This window comes from Blennius ocellaris (assembly GCF_963422515.1).
Source record: "Blennius ocellaris genome assembly, chromosome: 12".
In the NCBI taxonomy this organism is placed as follows: Eukaryota; Metazoa; Chordata; class Actinopteri; order Blenniiformes; family Blenniidae; genus Blennius; species Blennius ocellaris.
In genome coordinates, this window is record NC_137661.1 from 25551908 (window position 1) to 25575982 (window position 24075).

The 24075-nt window shown below is 44.9% G+C and overlaps 1 protein-coding gene across 1 annotated transcript; it reads left to right on the forward strand.

The window, feature by feature from the left end:
• Window positions 1-1245: 1245 nt before the first annotated feature.
• Window positions 1246-23722, forward strand: slc22a23 (solute carrier family 22 member 23; the record flags this gene model as incomplete). The annotated part of the gene is made up of 10 exons (XM_080506413.1): window positions 1246-1641; window positions 5474-5577; window positions 7387-7541; window positions 15803-15989; window positions 18169-18296; window positions 20050-20152; window positions 20258-20484; window positions 21059-21091; window positions 21919-22042; window positions 23302-23722. The coding sequence occupies 10 exons, from the start codon at window positions 1246-1248 to the stop codon at window positions 23720-23722; spliced, it is 1878 nt and encodes a 625-aa protein (XP_080362539.1).
• Window positions 23723-24075: the final 353 nt, after the last annotated feature.

The following is a 24075-nucleotide window of genomic DNA, read 5'->3' on the forward strand; positions in this document are numbered from 1 at the left end:
TCTCCCCTCCTGCCATCTCGCCTCTTTAATGCGGCCATTGCTTCTTTAATCGCGCAGAAACGAGGCGCTATTGTTTATTTCATGTCGTTATTTTTTGACACTCGATTGTCCGAGCGGGAGAAACAAGTGCAAAGGAAGCGGGATCTCTGGAGTGTGGCGCCCTCTGGTGGCCGAGAGGCGACACACACTCCTTCAAAAAGCAAATCCTATTGTCTCTCCTCAAACCTCTTCTATTTATAATGAGAACTATAGATAAAAAAAGAAGTTATGTGACGTAAAACCGCCTCCGTGGGACGCGCAATACAACAACAAAAAAGGAAAATACAGCCGCACCAGAGGTTCCGTCAGCTATGAATGATGGATGTTGTGCAGTCGGAGGTAAACATGACTGACTGATCGCTCTTGAAAGATTCATAGAACGATAGCGCGGGGCAGAAGCTGCACAAAGGGGATCATTGTTGCCTGCAGATGCCCGTCAGTGGTGCAGTCGCTCTTTTGAAGGCTCTCCAATCGCGGCGCATAGCGCGACCGACGGAGGGCGGGGTCTGAGTGCCCCACCATCCCTCCCTCCTCCCTCCATCCCTCCTCTCCTCTCCTCTCCCTGGCACCGTGTCCCATTGACTAGACAGCGACAGACCGTGCGGCACATTTTCATGGCGTCTCCGAGACGCAGCGGCAGGAGCAGCGGCAGGAGCGGCAGGAGCCCCGCGGCGGAGCGGCGATGACCGAGAGCGCAGTGCCGCTGCGCCGGACGCGCACCACCGCCCGGAGGTCACGGTTCGGACAGGTGTGAGACCTGTGGCGTTGCTGGATGGGAGGACCGGCATGAGGCTTCGATGATCTGGAATCGGCGTGACACTTCCCCACACTCCAGCCCCTCGTGGACGGACCTGCGCGGTTACTCATGGAAGCCGGTGCGCCCAAGGAGCCCCTGACGCACGCGCTCCGCTCGGACATCCCTTGGTCGCTACCAGCCCCGTCGTCGCTATGAGGTGCCTCCTCGCGCCCGCACGGAACTGAGGACCCCCCCACCCCCCCCCCTCCCCTTTTTTTTTTTTTCTAGGGTTCGAAGGGAGTTTTTGTTTCCTGCGCACCGGATTTATCCGCCGTGGTGTTTTTTTTTCTCTTTGTGTCAAAGGGGCTTAACGCGGAGCGCTTCGCGTGCGCACAGCTGCTGCCTTTGTGGACGGGGTGGGAGGTGGTGGTGGTGGTTGGTTGGGGGGGTGGGGTGGGGGGGGTTCCGTGATGGCAGCCGGCCGGCCGGACGCGCAGGACCACCACCCGCCCGAGAACGGCTTCACCCCGCTGGAGCACCCGGCGCCCCGGCTGCTGCCGCACACCGACGGCTCCGTGCTGCCGTCCCTGGGGGGCTTCGGGAGGCACCAGAAGCAGCTCGTGGTCCTGACCTGGATACCGGCATTGTTCATCGGCTTCAGCCAGTTCTCGGATTATTTCCTCTTGGCGCAGCCCAGCGGCACGTGCGTGCGACCCCCGGGCAACGGCAGCGCCAACTGGACCGCGGCGCCCCCCGCGCTCCTGCTCCCGGGGAACGGCACCGGGGACGCGGGCGCGCTGCTGTGCGCCTGCCAGGAGCGCACTCTGGAGCTGGAGACGGGACTCAGTCAGAATGTAGTTACCAAGGTAACGACTGATAGATCTTAATAGAAAAAAAAAAAACCCAGAATATAAATACACCTCACCACTCTTCCTCATCCTCACCACTAAAACTGGGTCTTCATCATTTGCCCCCCCCCCCCCCCAGTGGGCAGTGAAGACAAACACCAGTGACAAGTTACCCACTGACCTCAATCTGAGTGTTTAGATGAGATATGATTGGCTAAATAACTCATCACGGTGTCACACACTCATACATCAGACAACAGGAGAGGCGAATTAGAATTGGGGACAAAGGGCGTTGGGATAATCCCACCAACAATTTAATCCCTGCCAACAATTTAATCCCTGCCAACAATCTACCAGATGTGTGTTATTATACCATTGAGTCTTTAACTAAACAAACATCAGCTGGGGTTTTCTCTGGGTTCAAAGTAGCGCAGGTTACATGGGCCAGACAAAACGGAGCGGCCAAATAAATCCCATTTAATGACAAAGTCTTAAAGCAGTAAATGCACTTAAATGCAGGTTTTAAGGTTTAAAACCTCTGAAAATGTCGTCTCCTGCAGCCGTTTACTCGTAACTGCACAGGTAACTAGCGGCACTTCTGTTATTTGTACAGTATTTATAGTTTACAAAACACCCCCATTGTGTTTGCTCAGCCTGAGGCCAAGAGGAGGCTTAAAACCAACGTGTTAAAATAAAACGTATCTGGCTTTTAAGTCACTGCAACTCGTGCAAATCATGTTTGTTGATCCAGGTCAAGACTTTTTAGTTTAAAAACTATTGACAAACACCACGACTTTTTACCCGTTTTGGAAATTCTGTTCTTCTGCTCAAAGTGTAACTCACGACACCACCTTGTGGCGCAATGTGGCATTGTAGGAACGATGGCGCTAATTGTGTTTGACTGTTTTTAAGTGGATTTCGCAGCAATTTTATTGATATATTTTTACGTTTTTGGACCAAAAATATGACATAAGGGACACGTAGCACCATTTTATGTTACAAAAACTCTCCAGCTTCTTTTAACTGTTAAAAAAAAAAGACATTTTGATCATTTTGTTGCAGTCGTAACATCGAACCAGGAGATATTATAAGCCTAAAAACTATATTTTTTTGACTAAAGACGTCCCAAAAATTTTCATTTTTTTAGCAAAAACCTGTTTTGGACCATGAATTTCTTGATCGTTGAATCCAGTGTAACTCACACTCTGCCGTTATATAAGCGAGCGCAGTGAGAATCGGTGGAAACTGGTGAGGCCGTGAGGGGATTTAAACGCTTCTCTGAATGATTAACAGTCAATGATTCTCCTGAGATTTCAAAAAAGTACCTAATAGTTCAAGATGGCGGCAAATTCAGCACTTGATGCTCAAAACCTTAGTCGTAAATACCTGAAATTTGCATCAGGTTGTGTTTCAGGATATAGAAAGAGCTGCAACCATTTGACTGTGAAGAAGAAAAAAAAATGCTTCAGAAAGTAAATAGTATTTTAAGAGCACGTTTCTACAATCAGAAAGCGTTTGTTGCGATATAACCTTCACTGGAGACGACGAGGGGAAAGTTTTTACTACATTATAAAAGTAAAATCCAAGTAGTTCCAAGTGTTCGTGATTTTTCTCTTTAACCTTAAACTGAGGGCGTCACGATTGACGTTTAGATTTTATTTTATTATTCATTTCAATACTCTCGTCTTCATATTGAAGGTGAAATAAGTGAGTAACTCAGCCTTTGCTGTCCAACGAGGTGGAAACATGGCCGACGTCTGCACGCGTTTCCATTGTGCCTTTACTCACAACCAGAATCAGAGTCTGCAGCAATTCCAGGTGCATTAGAAGCCTTTGCTACCCTTCGAGGTAAAACAAACAGTTTGCTCGTGAGAAAAAAAAAAAAATAGAAAATTAAAATTGCAAATGACTACGGGGTGGATCAATCAGTGCCAGTGCACCACGTGACGGAGCTCAGGCACTGATGTTTGATTTCGTGGGCTGCAGGATTCAGGCAGGATTTCCTCCACAACCTCACATTCAGAGTCGCTTCACAAACCTCGACACCTGCAGGTGTTTGGTTTTCACTGAGCGCCGTTCCTTATTATTAATAATTAAAACGTCTCTACCATATAGTGAGCGGGGGGGGGGGGGGGGGGTAGCTAGTTTAACATAAACCTTAAAGTATTTTTACATTTACAAATGTGTGCATGTGTGTATGTATGTGCGTATGTATGTGTGTATGTACGTGTGTGTGTGTGTGTGTATGTATGTGTGTGTGTGTGTATGTATGTATGTACGTATGTGTGTGTGTATGTGTGTGTGTATGTATGTATGTATGTATGTACGTACATACGTACGTACGTGTGTATGTATGTGTGTGTGTGTGTATGTATGTGTGTGTGTGTATGTATGTATGTACGTACGTGTGTGTGTGTGTATGTATGTACGTGTGTGTGTGTGTATGTATGTATGTATGTGTGTGTGTGTGTACGTGTGTGTGTGTGTGTGTATGTATGTATGTATGTATGTACGTACGTACGTATGTGTGTGTATGTATGTACATACGTATGTGTATGTATGTGTGTGTGTGTATGTGCGTGTGTGTGTGTATGTACGTGTGTGTGTATGTATGTCTGTGTGTGCATGTATGTATGTATGCATGCACATGTATGTATGTGTGTGTATGTATGTATTTCACCAACTTTTCGCAAAAACTACTCACCCGAATCACATGAAATCTTCAGCGATGATTCGTCATCATCAGAGGATCAATTGATCAGATTTTGGGACGTTGGCGGCGAAACGTTTCTGAATTAATCCCCAAAAAACTGAAAATAAAAAGTCCCATACAAAGCGGATGGGAGAGTCATTTCATCAGTCTCTCTCTCTCTCTCTCTCTCTCTCTGGGTAAATTAAAGTCCAGCGCTGTTTGCACAAGCAGCCCCTGGTAGATTCCTCTCAGGGTTGTGAGCACGAATCCAAATTGCCCTCATGTGTGTCCTTGACTTAGTTTCTCCTGCTGGAAGCTGCAGAGGCAGTTTATTGACCCGAGAGCAGAGAGAGAGGAGATTGATTTCTGTTATATTAGACTCTCTCTCTCTCTCTCTCTCTATCTGTATCTCTCTATCTATCTCTTTCTCTCCATCTGTATCTCTCCCTCTCTCTCTATCTGTATCTCTCTCTCTCTCTCTCTATCTCTTTCTCTCCATCTGTATCTCTCCCTCTCTCTCTATATATATATATCTGTATCTCTCTCTCTCTATCTGTATCTCTCCCTCTCTCTCTCTCTCTCTATCTGTATCTCTCTCTCTCTATCTGTATCTCTCCCTCTCTCTCTCCCTCTCTCTCTCTCTATCTGTATCTCTCTCTCTCTATCTGTATATCTCCCTCTCTCTCTCTCTCTCTCTCTCTCTCTCTATCTGTATCTATATCTCTGTCCCTCTCACTTTTCTTTCTTTTTTCTTCTCTCTCTTTCTTTTCTTTATCTTTCTCTTTCTTTTTTCTTCTCTATTTTTCTTTGTTTATTTTTTCCCTTTTTCCTCTCTTTCCTTCTTTCTGTCTCGAAATGTTCCAGTGTTTCCTTTTTCCTCTTTTCTTATAATTTTTCCCTAAATTTTTTCCTTTTTTCTGACTTTCTTAAAGTTTTCTCTTTTTTCCTCCTCTTTTTTGTCACCATAGTTCCTTATTCTATTATTACTAATAACACAACACGCTGATTATTGTGTCTTTCTTTTTAACAACATTATATTTAAACGTCCCCCCGACATTCCGTCCCCTGTGGCGCCAGACGGTTTGATATCCGACCCCGACCCCCCCCCCCCCCGGCTGGACGCCGTCCTCACGCTCGTCTCTTTCTCGTCTGTCTCAGTGGAACCTGGTCTGCGAGTCGGCCTGGAAAGTCCACATCGCCAAGTTCTCCCTGCTGGTGGGCTCCATATTCGGCTACCTGGTGATGGGTGTCATGGCTGACTGGTAAGCTCCGCCTCCCCTTCCCACTTTCTCCTCTCCGCTCAAGAACAATTCAAGGTGACAGTCATTTTTCCAGGCGTGCGATTCAGAGGAAATCCAGCTAAATGAGTCTTTCTCCTCTTGCGTTATCATGATATCATGAAGCAGGCGTGCCTCTGCATCTCGTGTCTGCAAAAAAACGCACTTTAAGGAGTTTTCTCCTTTAAATAAAAAAAAAATTAAAGGATTAAATATGCTGAGCTCAGTGAGAAGACGTTTTGTAATCGAGTAAATCGAGCCTCGTGACCCCGGCTGCAGCCTTTTAGAGCCACCTGAGCTGCACCGTGGGAAAAAAATCAGAGAGAGAGAGAGAGAGAGAGAGAGAGAGAGGAAGCCCCTGCATTGTGACTGGGATCAGTAACCGTGGCAACAATGTAAAGAAAAGCTCCGGCCGCCGAGGCCTCGGCTCTGATTCGACCTACTGACCCACTGACCCCCGATAAAAACCGGCCTGTCCTCGGACACACACACACACACACACACACACACACACACACACACACACACACACACACACACACCCAACAAGCCGAAGAAATTCCTTCACATAATTTTATCATTTTTTGACCGGTGGCGGCGTCGGTTCTTGGGAATTTAGTTCCACACACATACAGTAAACGCTCCGCTATTTAAAACAATAAAAAAAAAGAAGATATTTAGACACACAGGAAGTAAAAATCTGGAAAAAAAAAAATTGGTTCAATGGATCTAATGAGTTATAAACGCTGCATAGAGACCATGAGATTAATGAAACGATACGTCGGTTGTTGTTGTTGTTCAGAGCAAAAGCATCAGTAATTGTTTTCCCTTTTTTTAAATTAAAAAGGAAAATTTTTTTTGCAAAAAGTTATGCGGTCAACAGGGAAAAATGTGCTCGTAATAACAGGAAGTAGTACGTTTTTAAGTGGATTTCACAGATATTTTATTGATATATTTTTAAGTTTTGGACCAGAAATATGACATAAGGGACACGGAGCACAATTTTATGTTACAAAAACACTCCAGCTTCTTTTAACTGTTAAAAAAAAGACATTTTGATCATTTTGTTGCAGTCGTAACATCGAACCAGGAGATATTTTAACCCTAAAAACTATATTGGACAGCGAACGATTCTCCTGAGATTTCAAAAAAGTACCTAATAGTTCAAGATGACGGCAAATTCAGCACTTGATGCTCAAAACTTGAGTTGTAAATACCTGAAATTTGCATCAGGTTGTGTTTCAGGATACAGAAAGAGCTGCAACGATTTGACTGAAGAAAAAGAAACAAAACGCTTCAGAAAGTAAAAAATGTTTTTAAAAAAAATTTGCTAAATTTGTTTAAAAAAAAATTTTTACAAAATTTTGCAAACATTTAAAAAAAAAAAAAAAAAAAAAAAAGTTATGCAGTCACCAGGGAAAAATGTGCTCGTAATAATAGGAAGTAGTAAGTTCAAAGGTTAATGCGTGCGCTGCAGCGACTGGCTGAATCACATGACACAGCTTTTTAGTTTAAAAACAAATTTAAGTATTTATTAATTAACCAGGCAACAAATTGGAATCTTCACACATAAAGAAATCTAAATAAACCACTAAAAAAACAAAACAAAACAACATTTCTTGGGGGTGCTTTGGCTATCCTAGGGGGCGCTGCAGCATCTCCCCCCCCCCACCCCAGTGCTGCCTATGTGTTTGATATCTATGCTACATCTTTATCTCTCTCTCTCTCTCTCCCTCTCGCCCTCTCTCTCTCTCTCTCTCTCTCTCTCTCGCCCTCTCTCTCCGGGCCTCTAAGGTTCGGTCGACACCCGGTGTTGATCCTGTCGGTGCTCTTCATGCTGGTGTTCGGTTTGAGCGTCGCCTTCTCAGTAAACGTCACCATGTTCAGCACCTTGCGCTTCTTTGAGGGTTTCTGCTTGGCGGGCCTCGCTCTCTCCCTCTACGTGCTCCGTAAGTACCAACGCCCCCCCCCCCCCCCCCCGCTGCTCCCCTCTTTCTCGCTGCGCCCGATTTACTGTCTTCATCAATGGTGCTTCCATGAAGTAAACATGTGTTCTGGAGGTCAAACTGTGGCTCTATCCTCCCCCCCTGATCCCCCTTTCCCCCCGCTGATTATAGCGCTGACTTTCTGCGTGAGCTGTGGGGTTTTGTTCCGGGGGGGGGGGGGGGGGGCGTCACCGATAAACCTCCCCCCAAACCACTCGTGAAAACAAACAAACAAAATGGACGCCTGCGAGCCGTCTGCCGACTGGAGGCTCTGGAGGATTGGATTTTAATCTGCGATGTTTGCAAAGTTTCCAACATAAACAATGAGTCTTCGCCACCTTTGAGTCTCCAAACCACAGAGAGCTGGTTGGGGGGGGGGGGGGGGGCTTATATGAAACTGGAAAATCATGTGAGGACACTGGTGAGACAGCGAGGTTAATGGTGTATTGAGAAATAAACTCATTATCAAGGATAAACTGCCCAGTCACACATGTGACCCTTTTTTTTAGTTCTTAATTGTTATTTTTTTCAGACTCCTCAATTTTCCCACCATTAGAAAATTGGATCATAGGAGCTACATTCAGAATCTGCTGTGTCTGTGTGAGCTGGACTGGCTCTGCCCACACACGCCCATCTATGGGAAAGAGGAGGAAGTACGTCGTGGCGCCATGTGCCGGGGCAGAGCTGCCTGATTGTGGGAGGAGTCAAAAGGGGGAGGAGCCTACCTTGATTGTGATTGGCTAAACCCCCCGATTACATATAGGGTTTGATTTCTGATTGGCTGGTTGGAGCAACACACTTTTTAAAACCTGGAACAAGCCGGGGAGAGAGAGGACACACTTTTTTATTAATGTTTTCGATGTAAAATCTAATGTAGAACCGTTTCACAAGTTTATCTGAAAATTTTATTTTTTTTTATTTTTAATTCTTGTGACAAATTCTTCTCATGAGTTCAGACCTCAGCAGGTTGGACTTGATATCTTGTGAAGGAACTCACCGGCACATCATCCAGGCCAGGCCAGATGTTTTTTTGTTTGTTTTGTTTTTTTACACCCATTAAGTATGTAAACACCTTGAAATTAAAGCAGTTTTAATCTCACATGTCATGTTTCATCCCGGAGTCAATGAGCCGCAGAGCCACAACTGGAAAAACTGTCTGGCCGCGTTAAAGCCGCACAGACGGCAACGCACAGTAATTTGCGGCATCTGCTCGACCGCTGAGAGGTTATTAAAAAAAGAAGAAAAAAAAAAGAGGGAGCAGCAGCAGGAGGGAGATCGCAAAGAGAAAACGCCAGAATAAGCATGCGGTGTTTTATGGATGGCGTTCAGTATTTATGTGTTCGTGCTGCGGTTGCACTTTCCTTTCACTGCCTGCCGCCGTAAGCGCAGCTCGGAATTTATAAATCCAGCGTCTCCATCTTTTGCTTCCTTCGTATCTCGTCTCCTCCCCCTCCTCCTCCTCCTCTTCCTCCTCCTCCTCCTACTACTACCATTTTATTATAAACCAGCTCTCATTTTCTCGCTTGAAAAATCTCTCATCGCCCAGTTATCTCCCTGCAGCACGCGGCGCATAATAATAAACTAAGACGCGGCCACCGCTCGCACCTCCCGCATGCAAATGTGTTCGCGGGTGTCCGGCGTTTAAATTACTGCGCCACGTCCGCGGGCGGCTTGTTAGCTTGCGACGTAGCGCCCGGCTTTGTTTTCTCTTTCCCGTTTGAGATGTGCGAAATAATCCCGTCTCGCGAAACCCGGCCGTCCGTTACCAAACACTTCTGAGGCGAATGCCGTGATCGTGAAAGTGTGAAGGGGATACGCCGCTTTTTCTTTTCAGAAGAAGAGCGGCGGCTTTGTGCCGTGGCTGGATTTACATCAGGTAATTCCACTGTCAAAAACAACCAAAACTAAAAACATCAAAACACTGTGGCAGCTAAATATAGTTCTCTGTTCCTGGTTTTATTAGGCTGTTTTATTGCCACTAGTCGTCGCTTCATCCAAAAATGAAATTACTGAGGGGAGGAAATTTGTAGTAAACAGTTAGACGACCGTCGATTCAGTGGAAGCTCTGATCTATAGCGACGGAGGTGATGGAGGCGTGGCTCGTAAACTTCACCCTTCATTAATGTTTAAACCAGTGTTTTTCAACCACTGTGTCGCGGCACACTGGTGTTTCCACGAGATCTCGTCAGGTGTGCCGTGGGAAATTATCCAATTTCACGTATTTTTCTAAAAAAACATTTGCTCTCACAGCGACAGTGTGTTGCAGAGTAATCATGTATAAATACTCTTCACCACTAGATGGCAGCACAGAACTTTGCCGGTGAAATGTAAAGTGAAGGTTTTGGTTGCATGAGGCCTGTTAAATTAACAGAAAATATTTTAATCTGAATTTGGCAACAACAACAAAAGATATTCTGCTTTAAGGTGATATTGTCTGTTATGGGATTTTAGTAGATTTTAGTAGATCAGTTTGACATCTGTAGTACAATGTCACCATTTCCTCTGTTTTATAAGAGCATGTCTTTCGTAGACCAGACTCTACGGGACCTTTCACGGTAGGATAGTCTGGGACTCGGTTCACGACGGGGCGTTAGCCGCCTGGAAAATGTCACGCAATTACAAAAGCCGCTGGTTAAGGGGGGGGGGGGGGGGCGCTGTCGCCCCAAAACAAACACTGACCAGAGAGGAAGTGAAGAAAAAACACGTCTCAACGATTGGTCCGGACCGAAAAACCAGAAGTCCTACCGCTTTAGCCCGTGGTGGCTAGACTAGTTAGCTCGCGGCTAATGGGTAGCCACAAACAACCGCAATATAAAGTCCAGATATCAATTAGCGTCTTCCTCACTACTTCTTCCTCACCCCTCCCCCGGTCCGGAGGAATCAGGGTGAACGTGAACACGTGTTTGAAAACCCCTCTGCTCGATTGGTCGGGACCGAAAAAACGGAAGTCCCACCGCTTTAGCCCTTAGTGGCTAGGCTAGTTAGCTCGTGGCTAATGGGTAGCCACAAACAACCGCGATATAAAGTCTTCAGACCGGATATCAATAAGAGTCTTCCTCACTACTTCTTCCTCCCCCCCCCCCCCCCCGCCCCAGGTCCGGAGGAAGCAGGGTGAACGTGAACACGTGTTTGAAAACCCCTCTGCTCGAACCTTAACGGAGCGAAGCTGTATGACGGTGCAGTTTTAGCACCTTTCAACGCTCGCCGCTTCATTTCAGGCCGCAGCTGGCGGGTTTCTGTCGTTTTTTTTCTAATCCTCCAGTGGAAGCTCGACACGCTCCGCGGGAACAAACTGGGACATTTTAGCGACTAAAGAGCCAGAGATATTTCCCCGGAGGTGTTTGTGGACACAGAGTGCCGCAACAAACTGTATCTAACCGGACGTCAATATGTTCGCTCTTCGGCACATGATGACAGGAAAGATGATTTCAGGGGAACCGGCAAACTTTAAGCGTGAATATATGAAAAAAAACTAATTTTTCATTCCCCTGCTGCCCTGAAATGGAACCAAATCACATTTCAAATTCTACATTTGCTCAAATCGACCTCAAACTTAACTTGAGTGTGGCCCAAATACTTCAGAGGAGGTTTTGATTCGCGACAGAGAGAAGTTTTCGTTTTTCCACCCGATAAAATAGGTCAACATTTGAACACACAGTGTGAATCTCAGCAGACTTACTGAAGCAACTCAAGTGAGCTACAGAGCTTTTTTTTTTTTTTTGGGAGCTGCTTTCAAGGCCTACGGGGGACGAGTTGTTGGCATTGGAGAGGCAGGACAAAAAATAAATAAAAAAAAAATACTGCTGAAACAATCTGTGTTCCGCTGAGACTCGGAGGTATTGACAAAGACGCTGTTGTCATGAGGCGAGGCAGGTAGCGGCTGCCGAATCGGTCCCGCTGTGCCTTTGTCAAGTTCTCTATATCCAGTATTACTGTTACTTTAGTTCCATTTATAAAATCCCCCTAAAAAAAAAAAAAAAAGGTCATAGTGGCGCTTTGCAAATCCCAGACGTACGTGACGTGTAAGTTTTATATATATATATAAAGTGGAAATCTGTGGAGAATTTCAATAACCTCCATCTAACAAGAGGTCTCTGGATAACCGGACGACCACGCAGAGCAGCAGCAGGTCTGGACGGGTTTGTTCTCTGGTTGGCTTCACTTCACAGTTTCGGTAAACTCAGAAATCGAAGAGGCGATTCAGAGCCACGCTTCAAAGTGAACCTCAAGGCACGCCGATCCTTAACAAGGAGGATTCCTGGAGAGGAAACGGAAACGAAGAACCCCGAGAGGAACATGTTGTCTACTACGCATGTATAATATACAGTGTCTTTTTCTTTTTTTACTTTATTGTCATTATAGTGAAATGTTGACTAGCAGATGCAAAGATGTTGTTTCATGTGGGAAGTTGAATGTTTTTATTAATAATGACACAGATAATATGGGCAAGTTAACAGTAATAACTGATTTCAAGATGTGAGTTTTTACGTGGCGCCCCCTGGAGGCCACGCCCCCCCCCCCCCCCAGGCTCTCGCTTGCTTCTCGCGGCCCGGCCTGACGGGAAACGCTTGTTTTAGCCAGTTCAGGTTCGACTGAGATTAATTCTTTCCAACTCCCCTCCCTCTCCAGTTTCCATGCAGACGGTGCAGCGCGAGGAGAAGCGTTATTCCCAGTGTTACATAAAAATAAAATCTAAAAAAATAAAAAATCAGATAGAGAAAAGCGGAGCTGGACGGGCAGATTGATGCAAATATATAGTTGTTGTGTTGACGAGGGCAGAGCGAGCAGGACAAATCTGAATTCTTTCTTTTTATTAAATTTTTTGGAGAATAAATCCTAATTAAAAAACAACAACAAATAAGCCGTGATGAGTGAAACGGCTCCGGCGGCTGCAGACCGTCCATGCAGACTCAGGTGTGCCCCTCCCCCCCTCCGGGGTGCAGACCTCCCTTCGTTTCACCGGCTTGAAGGTGAACCGCTTCGTCACCACAGGCCTGCGACTCTGAATCCGGCCGGTCGGAGAAGCAGGGTCGCGCCCCAGGCAAGGTTAGCAAAGCGAGCAGCAAGCAACACAAAGTGTGTGTGTGTGTGTGGTGGTGCCGTCAGCCATTTGTCATCAAAGATGAGCCCCCCCCCTCCTCCCCCCCCCCACTTCAATTAGATCAGCTGCTCTCTGCTGCTCTCCCTTTGTTTCAGCCTCCTTTTCGTCTATTGTATAGCTTTGTGTGTGTGTGTGTGTGTGTGTGTGTGGGGGGGGGGGGGGGGTTTGGTTGAGCAAATCCCAGGAAACAGAAGTCAGAGGAGGAGCTGCCCAGTGGGAGAGGAGGGAGGGAGGGAGGGAGGGAGGGAGGGGGGGGTCGGGGGGGGGGCACTTCAACCCTGGTGAGGGAAGAAGGGAGGAGGACGGTGGGGGCGAGCGAAGATCAGCCCACAGGGGGGCAGTGAGATAATCGGCACAAGGAGAGCCATTCTCCCACTCAGCCGGAACAAAAGGTCCTTACCAGGGTGTGTGTGTGTGTGTGTGTGTGTGTGTGTGTGTGTGTGTGTGTGTGTGTGTGCACGCCGATATCCCAGAAGAGTTAACAGTTACACAAGAGTGAACAATGTACGTGTTACACCATTTATAGCCATTTATAGATTTATCGTCCAGAGAACGCGGTGATATTCCTCATAGCATAATATTATTTAAGCAATACTCACTTGTGAAAGTAACACGAGTGACATGGTTCATTTAATTATCAATGAAACAGTACATTTGATTGAAACAGGAAACAAATCAATGTTAAACACAGGAAAAGGTCATAAATGCTTCATCGGAGCAAAAATAATTTGATTATTTTACTATAATCCAATAGTGAGTGTCGTGAGTGGAAAGTTAAGCAGTAAAAACTAGTTTTTTGTTTTAAATTAAGTGAAAATAAGAGTCAATGTGTTACTGCACACCGAAAATACACATTATAAGAGTGTGTTGTAATGCCAGTAATTCTGATTCTTGATTAATTAATGAATAGTATTACTCATACCACTATTCCCTTTTAAGCTATAGATGAAGAAAGTTCATATTTGATTCCCTTTTGCCCTTTTATATGTAAGGAAATAACACACAATGGAATAATAATATATTTCCCCCCCGATGTCTTTGCATTGGCTGCATTTCTTTTCCTTTTCTCTCGCCTGCAAAATGTATGTAAATAATAAATATACCCTTGTTTTTTTTAATTTAATTTGATTTGTTCTTCCTTTCTCTTTCCGTTTCAAATGAGCAAAGTGATACGATGGCATGACGTACAACTTCTTTTGTTTGCTCGTGAAATCCAAATAAAACCCTTTAAAAAAAATCATATAATAGTAAATAAAATGCACACGGAGAACATGTTGACTCCACTCTGGACGCCATGATAGAATTGTAAATAGATAAAGAAAGAAAGAAAGAAAGAAACGCCCCACCGCCATTAAACTACGAGCTAAAAGAAGATTTAAAACGTCTAGATTGTTGTTTATTTCCCTCCGTTTGGTTCCAGAACACTCGCTGTCCTATTTGCCTCCATCTCTCCAGACCGCGGGGTTAAATGCCCCGAGGTCAGGGTAGAATTCTCTCGCTCTAATCTCCGCCGCCACTGCCGGGACGATTCTCAGTGACTTTGAAAGTCGCAGTCCGACGCCGCCGCCGGGGGAAAAAAAAATCAAAGCAGAGATTTCTTGTCATTTCTCCTCCTCAGCTTTTTTTCTTCCTTTTCTTTTTCTTCTGCCTTTTAACATGCGAGCATCAAACTTGTGCCTCTTCTCTGGCCTCCCCTCCTTTTTCATCCTCATTGTGCTTTTCATCCTCTCACCCCCCCCCCCAACCCCCCTCCAACCCCCCAGTGGTTCCTCTGATGAATGGAGGGACTTTCTCATGTCCAACCAGGGAAGAGTAATTTGTATTCTGCCCCTGCTCTCGCCACTCGACCCCCCCCCCCCCCCCCCCCCCCCCCCCCCCCCCCCCGTTTCTCCCTCTTCCTTCACAATAAGAAGTGTCAGCACAGGTTAGTGAGTACCCCCCCCCCCCCCTCTCCTACCCCCCCTGCCTGCCTCCCTCAATGGTCACCTTCAAATAGACCTTGCCATATGGACCAGACCATCTGGACTGTACCATGTTACAGGGAGGGGACGGGGAGCCCAGTCAGAGAGGGGGGGGTGGGGGGGGGGGGTGTCTCCAAGTTTATAGATAGACAGATAGATAGATAGATAGATAGATAGATAATTACTTTATTCATCCCCGAAGGGAAATTGTTTCGTTGCAGCAATCTGGTACATAGGAATATTATTAAATACAATAGAATAGTAAGAAAAGTAAGAAATAAAAATATCTGGGTATAAGACATAAAGTGAAACACAGAACGGAACATGGGCACTTAGAAATAAGCAGGAGATAAAAGCAAGATAAATAAATAGTAAGGTGCAGTGGCAGAGCCATTGGAAGTAGGCATTATATAATAATAATAACAATAATACAGATAATAACAGTGTGCAATAGTGTATAATACTCGCGTATAGTACTACTAATAATGGTAGCAATAATATAACAATAAAAATATTATATATATATATATATATATATATAATAATAGTACCTGGCTTTTACTGGTGATATGACAAATAAAACACCTTGAACCTTGAATATGGTAGCAATAATATAACAATTAGTTATAATATTATTTAATTATGGTTTAGATTTACTTCACAAGTAAACTAAATGATTTGTTGAGCATGTCTAGGAATATTATCATCAATAAATCGATGTTTTTTCCCAACCGAATTTGTAGTTTTATGGTTGTTTTTAGATCCACTGTGTTAATAAAGTAATGCCAAACTGAAAAAATTACTTCAGCGCTGCATTTATGAGGTTGTCCTGAACCAAATGACACCCCAAAAAAAGCAAGGTTTAAGGATTTTATATCTGAGATATAAAGGAAAAAAATCCATTGTAGTGGAAAACGGCCCAGGAGGGTTAAAGGGAGAAAAAAAACAAAAAACAAAGAAGAAAACTAAACAGCCTGGCGTTAAACTAGCGCCCTCTCAGGGGACGGCTCAGTAATGAGAGCGCTCAATAATTCAGAGAGGAAACTCAATACCGCCGTCGCTATTGACCAAACACACACACATGCCGCTTACGTATAATTCACACGTCTCTCCTTTATATTTTCCCTTTCTTCTCTCTCTCTCTCTCTCTCTCTCTCTCTCAGGGATCGAGCTTTGTCTGCCAGGCTGGCGCTTCTCCATGACCATGGTGGCCAGCTTCCTGATGGTGGGCGGCCAGCTCCTCATGCCCGGCGTGGCCGCGCTGTGCCGCGATTGGCCGGACCGGGACGACTGGCAGGTCCTGCAGATTGTCATCATCAGCCCCTTCGTTCTGATGCTGCCCTACGTCTGGTGAGGAGTTGGGGGGGGGGTGGGAGGGTGAGGTGGGGGGTGGGGGTGTTAGGGGTGGCAGATTCTTCACTGGGCTGAGCCAGGCGATGGCTTGCACTGTACACACTGTGCTCCACAGTCCTCCACCAACAATACCCTCTTTCTACTCTTGTTTTTCTTCTTACCAGCTCCAGTCAACATGTTCCGCTCTCGGGCATTTTTGTGTGGGGGCATCATAGCGTGGGGGGGGGGCAGTAACCACCCCCCCCCCCCCCCACTATAACCTCTCTTGCCCTTTGACTCTTCACCGATTCGCTGTTTAATAAGCTAATGACGCCGTTATAAAGTGTCTCAGACAAAGAAACTCAACATTTGTGTTTATTGTGTTCTGATGGTCCACAAGAAGTGCTCTTTTTTTTTTCTCGCACAGAAAATTGCAATCTAGATCCTTTAAAAAAAATGGAGGTTTTTCCTTCAACTGCGACACTTTCTCATTGATCCCCCGTATTTATTGACAATAACTCAGACTTTACTCATATTATGTAAAATCCAGCTGTAATAATCGTCTCCACACCAGGAACGACGCCCCAGAAGTGAAGACAGTGTGTCCTCTCTCTCCCCGGCTTGTTCCAGGTTTTTAAAAAGTGTGTTTCTCCAAGCAGCCAATCAGAAATCAAACCCTATATAGTGTCATCGGGGGGTTTAGCCAATCACAATCAAGGTAGGCTCCTCCCCCTTTGACTCCTCCCACAATAAGGCAGCTCTGTTCTGGCACATGGCGCCACGAGAGGAAGTACTTCCTCCTCTCTTCCCATAGATGGGCGTGTGTGGGCGGAGCCAGTGCAGCTCACATAGACACAGCAGATTCTGAATGCAGCTCCTAGGATCCGATATTCAAATGACTTGAAAATCAAGGAGAAGCTTGATTTACATTTGGAATATAAAGTTTTTTTGACCAATGAGACCGTGTGGAAGTTTTGACAGCTGGATCTCATGACTCCTTTAAGTAAATAAACGGGTTCAACCCAACATCTCATCCCTCCGGCTCACATTTCTCTCCACTGCGATTCTATAATTAGCCAGCAAGGCGTTATTATTATTATATAAAACTGGGTGCGTTGATACCAGTATAATCTCTTTCCTTTCCCTGGTGAACTGGAGTCAACTTCTTCCCCAGCTGCCTGCACCTGATTGGACAATCTCCTGGGGGGGGGTCTGCTCCTGGAGCTCAAACCAAATCAACAAACTTGCTCTTCTATTGCGAGAAAAAATATTTTTGAAAACATCTGAAGGGAGAAACAAGCAGTGCAGTTGCTGAATCCGCCCAGATTTAGTTTCCACGACAACGACGTTTCACATAGACAATGAATGGGAGGCAAGAAACCGACAGAGGAGACAAACCTCGAGAGTAAGAGAGCAAGGAAATTATCTGACACCTCAAAAGACGGGAACCCAGAGACGACAAAGGTCTCAGTACTTTTATTTTGACAGTCAACATAATAACAATCCAACCTGGTCGTCAGTCCACGAGAATGTCCAATTGTGAATGTTTAAGTAAAGTAGAATAAAATAGAGCGTATTGTTTAGTCTACAGCGTATTGTTCCGTTTCATTACAAACAACAGCGCCCACTAGTGGCCCGACAGGAAATCTACATCAAAAACGTTGCCGTGTAAATGCAAAACATTTCTGAAACAAAGACATTCTGCTTTCTCAACAGGACCTCAACCTGCTACTGCCCCCCCCCCCACTGTTGAGTTTTAATAATAACTTTTTAAGAAAGGCAAAAAAGTATGAAAGGTCATTATTCTTCAATCTGAGGTCGAAATTTGATATTACTGGCTATTTTATTGATAAAATAAGATAAAATATTTAAAACCTCAAAGACAAAAAAACAAAACTACTTGAGATAAATAAAAAAAAAGAACCTTTACAAGACCTGAGATGCAATAATCCTAAATCCAGGGATTCAGGTTCAAATCCCTCGCAATGACCTACTGCCTCGAGACGTCTCTGTGCTTCTATATTCTTTTTATTTGCATTGATATTAAATAAATAAATATATAGCAGTTTTTCCACTAACTTCAGTGCTTGTGTGGCTGCGTACTATCTGCAGGCACACATTTATACATGAATTGTACACGTCCACATCAACCGCATGTTTGAATATTTGTGTGACCGTCCTCTGGCGCCCCCTGCAGGATCTTCCCCGAATCTCTGCGCTGGCTGCTGGCCACCCAGCACTACAAGCGCTCCAAAGCCATGATGCTGCGCATCGCCAGGAAGAACCAGGTGGAGATGAGCAGCGAGCCCAGCGGGGTCCTCACAGGTGAGGCGAAACCATACCCGGACGCCGCGATGAAGATCTTTCTTTTTTGTGCTCTTTTCAGTTCCTCGCCTCATTTATGCTGCTCGCTTTTAACCCGTCACAGCTGCTCTGACGAAATGATCAGGCAACCGGAGGCTCAGAGTTTCCCGCCACACCTTCCTCCTGCACCGGTGATGAAATTCAACCGCAATCAAAGACCTTTTGATTCTTCTTTTTCCTTTTTTTTTTAACATTGGAAGGTCAAACGTCACAGATCATCAGTAGCAATTTACTTTCGCGGTTAATTAAAGTGCCGCAGATGACAAAATACCTCCTGCGGGTGCGGAAAAGGTCAATGTGACGCGTTTAATCGGCTTATTTGTGGGACTTGCGGCTCAAAATAGCAGAGACGCAACGACGAAGGTCATCTGAGATGCTGTTCGGCAGCGCGCCTCCTACTTTGTACTTTTTTTTTTAATGAAATCATGAGCAAAAAAGAAAAAATGTATCATTTGCGGAAGAAGCTCATTTATTTCTTTGAAGACATATTTTTAGAACTGGATGTTTGAGTGAAAACAAGATTAGAAATAAAGTGTAAAAAAAAAAACCCAAAGCCAAACAAAAATTTTTATTTTGTTGATAATAACACATCCGGCTGTTCACATGTTGGATAATTCTATAAATATCGAATTTTTTTAAAACTCTTAATCAATTTAAAAAGAAGAATTTAACAGTTACAGGTTACGATCTCGCCAAACTCCTGTTTGCTGGAGGAGCAGATCAGCTCCTGTTTACAGGACGTTTAAGTGAAAAACTAAACGTTAATTGTTCGAAGCAGCAATGCATGATTGGTTTCAATGCAGAAACAACAAACAGCACTCTCTAGTGGTTCCACGTGAAAACTACATCATTTTCAAAACGTTGCCGTGTAAACAAATGATAAACACCAAAAAAACGATGCATTTTCGACTTGAATCATGTAAACGGGACCTTTTGAATCTAAATCTAGAAAACTGGGTTGGAACTGAATTTTGAACTTTAAATTGCCATAATATTCTGGATTATCTCTTCACTGATTGGCTTCTTACAATACAATCAGAACAAATCACCAGCGGAACAACCTAAAGAAGCGCGGAGAAGATTTCTGTGCAGAATTACATTTAAATGAATAATGTATTAATTAATTCATTTAAATTAATTACATTTATTAAAAAAGAAAGAAATGTAAATAAAAAAAGCAATTTAACCCCAATCCTATGAATGTAGCGGTTTTCTTGCAATGCACCATTACCGTACATGAAACATCAGGAAGTTTTGTAAAATCAAAACGAATTGGGAAATATTTTATAAATTAAAGTTTTTTGTTTTGTTTTTGTTTTTTAATGCGGTCGCTCATTGCAGAGCTCTTATGACACAAAGCTGCCAATTTCTTTGGTAAAATATTGACATAAAGGCCAGTGAGAAAGAGGTTTGTTGCGGAGAAATTGAAAATAAAGGTAAAATAATCGTACTCCCTTTGGAGGCCAATATAACACAAGTGGAAAAAAAAGTTAAAATCTTATATTTAACAGTTCAAATGCATCCAAATCAAGTCACGCGGTCACGACTGAGTGGATACGGATGAAACTTAACAGACTAATGTCTCGGTGGATTCACCTGACAACTACTCAGGTTTCCTGAATTTAAGGATAGATGTTTTATAAAAACGCTGATTGTGCGCCCCCCCCCCCGAAAGGAAAAGGTCTCAAGGTGTGTGTTTCCTGTTTCCCACCAGAGCTGGAGCAGGAGCTGCACAGGAAACCCCAGAGGACCTGCATTGTCAAGATGATGAGCACCAGGAACCTCTGGAAGAACATTGTGGTGCTGTGTGTCAACTCGTGAGTGTGTCGTACTTGTGGCTCGTCTCGTAGCCCCGCCCCCCCCCCGCCGTCGGCGCCACGGCAACGGCCGCTCACCGTCCGCCTGTGTGTCGCCTCTTTCAGCCTGACAGGTTACGGGATCCACCACTGCTTCTCCCGCAGCATGATGGACCCCGAGGCCCAGCCCACCGCCCTGTGCCACGCCGACTACTACACCATGGCCGGGATCGCCGTGGCGACCTGTCTGGCACTTTGCCCCGCGGTGGGGTTGATGGGCCGGCGCGGAGGCCTGCTCACCTTCATGATCATAACGGCGCTGGCCTCCCTGCTGCAGCTGGGCTTACTGAACCGTGAGTGGAGACGACGTTTCTGTGTTGACGTCCACATTATAGAGCATCTTCCTCCATTAAAAGGCTCATATCAGGCAAAAAAAATCACTTTCTAAAAGTGTTCCAGCAGTAATAATCATCCTCATACCTGGAACGACGCCCCAGAAGTGAAGACAGTGTGTCCTCTCTCTCCCCGGCTTGTTCCAGGTTTTAAAAAGTGTGTTGCTCCAAGCAGCCAATCAGAAATCAAACCCTATATAGTGTCATCGGGGGTTTAGCCAATCACAATCAAGGCAGGCTCCTCCCCCTTTTGACTCCTCCCACAGTTAGACAGCTCTGCTCTGGCACATGGCGCCACGAGAGGAAGTACTTCCTCCTCTTTCCCATAGATGGGCGTGTGTGGGGGCGGAGCCAGTCCAGCTCACACAGACACAGCAGATTCTGAATGCAGCTCCGAGGATGCAATATTCTAATGGATGATAGAAAACTCTCTTCTTCTTCTACTTCTGCATTCTTTGCAGTATTTTTTTTTTGTTTTAATTCTTCATAATGACTTTAACTGTTTTCTTCTCTCCGCCGCTCTGCTGGGATCCAGTGATCGGGAAGTACAGCCTTCGCCACGACATCGGTACGACCTGACCCGCCAAAATAAAACCAGCATGTACAGCTGGAAAAATAAGTGTTGGATATGTTTCAACATATTTCTAATGGAACAATCGACACAAGATTTTTTATCAAGTCACCATCACATCATCAAGAATTCTACACAAAAATATGGAGATTATTATTAAGTATTAAGCATTTAAGAAGAAATGCAGCTCATTAATGTTAAAATAGCATGAAAAAAACCTATTTATTTCAAATATTGATATTGATATTCTGGGATATGCGTGTGGTTTTTATTGAGAAAGGTGTTGATGTATTAGAAAGTTAGGAGACCCGGGGCTCTGCAGCTTTTTACTGACCACAAGAAACATTTTTATGATTTTCTATCAGATAAAGTGGTTGAAGCTGCAAAACATGTAAATTATCTGAAATAAAAAAAAAAAAAAAAATACAAATTTTGCCTTCATTACAATTTAGACAGATTCTATTTAGTCTTATAGCCAATTTTGCCATTTTCTCTTCTTTTTTGGGGGGATTTTAACTACTTTAGGGACAGTTTTAGACATCTTTTTTTGACTGTTTTAAATGACAATTTTTGTAGTTTTTCCTGTTTTCTGTCAGCTTTTTTTTGCAGTTTCAGCCGTTTTCTCAGTATTTATTAGTTTTTATTTCGGTTAGAACATTTAAGAAAGATAGTTGTGGTGTGCTCAGAATTTTTTTTTATATTTATACACATAATTTTGTGAAAGCGAGGCTGCAGAGCCTCTGATCTCGATCTTTAAGAGGCACTTTAACGTCTCCCTCACATGGTGTCTGTTTGTTTGTTTGTTTGTTTGTTGGTCTCGCCAGTTCTGAGAGACAGCCTGAACAGGAAGTTCTCGGTGGCGTTCTCCATCATCGGCATGTTCTCGTCTCACGCCGTCAGCACGCTCAGCATCTTCTTCTGCGCTGAAATCACTCCGACCGTCATCAGGTGAGCCGTCCGGGAATATACTGCGACGCAGTAATTGTAATATACCGACGCATCGACGGCACAGTAACACGCTTGTGACTCCCGAGGACGTATGAACGAGTCAAACTGAGTCATTTGGATTTTTGGAGGTCAGGAGATCCGGATTTTGGCGGAAAATTAAAAGGGTGAAAATGAGTTTTGCTCTCAAGTGAAATATTTTAGAACTCTTCCTCACCTCGCGGTCAAAGTCCATTTGTTTTATTAATGATTCATACCAACCCATGGTACAAGACACGGCTTTGTCCCCGTTTCGCGAGATTTCTAAGACGTGAAATTCAGTCAAGCTTGGATGAAGTCCCGTTTTAAGATTTTCAAGAGGAAACGAAAAACTTTCAGTATAATGAGATATGTATGACGTATACTTCTGAGATTTAACAACAAAATGAAGCTAATCACACAAAAACGAGCAAAAAAAATGTGGAAAACGTCAGTACATGCTATATACTCACTTTTTAGCGAGTACCTCAGTCGCTTTGTTATTTTTTTAAATTTTCTTTATAATATCCCGTCTTTAACTTTCGACAAATCGAAGTGGAAGCCAGTCGGTGCAAGTCAATGCCTCGTTCTTTTTTTTTTTTTTAGATGAACATTGTGTCAAACCACATCAATTTAGCAATACAACGTATCTTCATTTCTCACTGCTCGGTAGCTCCGACTAGTGGCGGGGAGGTGTATGACATCACTGACATCACATGTAAAATAACTGGACTATTTGCACACACATTCTGTGTTTATCAATCAATCAATCAAATTGTATTTGTATAGCCCTTTACAATAACCCAGTGGTACCCAAAGTCAACAAAGCTATAAAAACAATGCATTAAGAAATAAATACAAGAATAATACATAAAACACAGGTGCTGACTGTGGGAGGTGCTGCAGGTTGTTGGAAGCCTTCCAGAAATTCATAAAAAACAGAGCATACAGGATAAATACACTGCCCTAGACAGATTTAAAAGCCGACCTAAATAAATGGGTTTTCAACTTTGATTTAAAAAGGCCGAGATGAGTAGTGGTGTGAATGTCGGGGGGGCCGTTTGTTCCTCAGTCTGGGAGCAGCAACAGCAAAAGAGCGACACCCCAATGTTTATATCTCCACCTTGGAACGTCTAAAAGAAGCCGACCTGAAGAACGCAGGGCCCTGCCAGGGTCACGTAGAGTTAAAATATCAAAGTTACGGAAAGTCAAAAGCTCACCCTGGGGTTGTTTTGTGTGTCCAGAGGCGGGGGCCTGGGTCTGGTGCTGGCCAGCGCCGGCTTCGGCATGCTCACCGCCCCCATCATGGAGCTCCACAACCAGAAGGGCTACTTCCTGCACCACGTCATCTTCGCCTGCTGCACGCTGCTGTGCATCATCTGCCTGCTGCTGCTGCCGGAGCCGCGCGGCCAGCCGCTGCCCGAGAGCATCGCCGACGGCGAGACCTTCACCCGCCGCACCCTCCTGCGCCCGGGCGAGCAGCACCTCCTGCTGGCCAAGAGCGACAGGGACTACTCGCGCGTCCACGACACGCCGCTGCACCTCACCGCCACCGGGGGCGCCACGGTGGCGGCCGCCACCGCTCTGGCAGCGGTGCCCGCCTCGTACTCGCTCGCCACCGGCGGGGAGGTGATCGGAAACTGCGCCGTGGCGAACGGGGTGTGAAAAGGGGGGGGGGGGGGGGGGGGGGGGCGGAGCGGGTTCACGCCGACCGGACTGACGGTCATTAAACATGGCAGGACAACATTTTTTTTTTAATTCCTTTAAAAAAGGGGGGAAAAAAACTAAACGGTGAACTCTTGTGACTGTCCAAGGTGGTGATAGTACGTCGTAGTAGTATTTGTAGTGACAATGATTCATTCAGGAGTTGCCCCCCCCCCCACCCCCTCCCCAAAAAAAATTACCTTCTGGACAACGACTACCGGAGGTCAGTGTGTGTTTCATAATATCTTCAGTGGTTGTTGGTGATTTTCTCGCCGCGACGCCGCGGGCGAAGGAAGAGGCAAAAAAAACAAAAA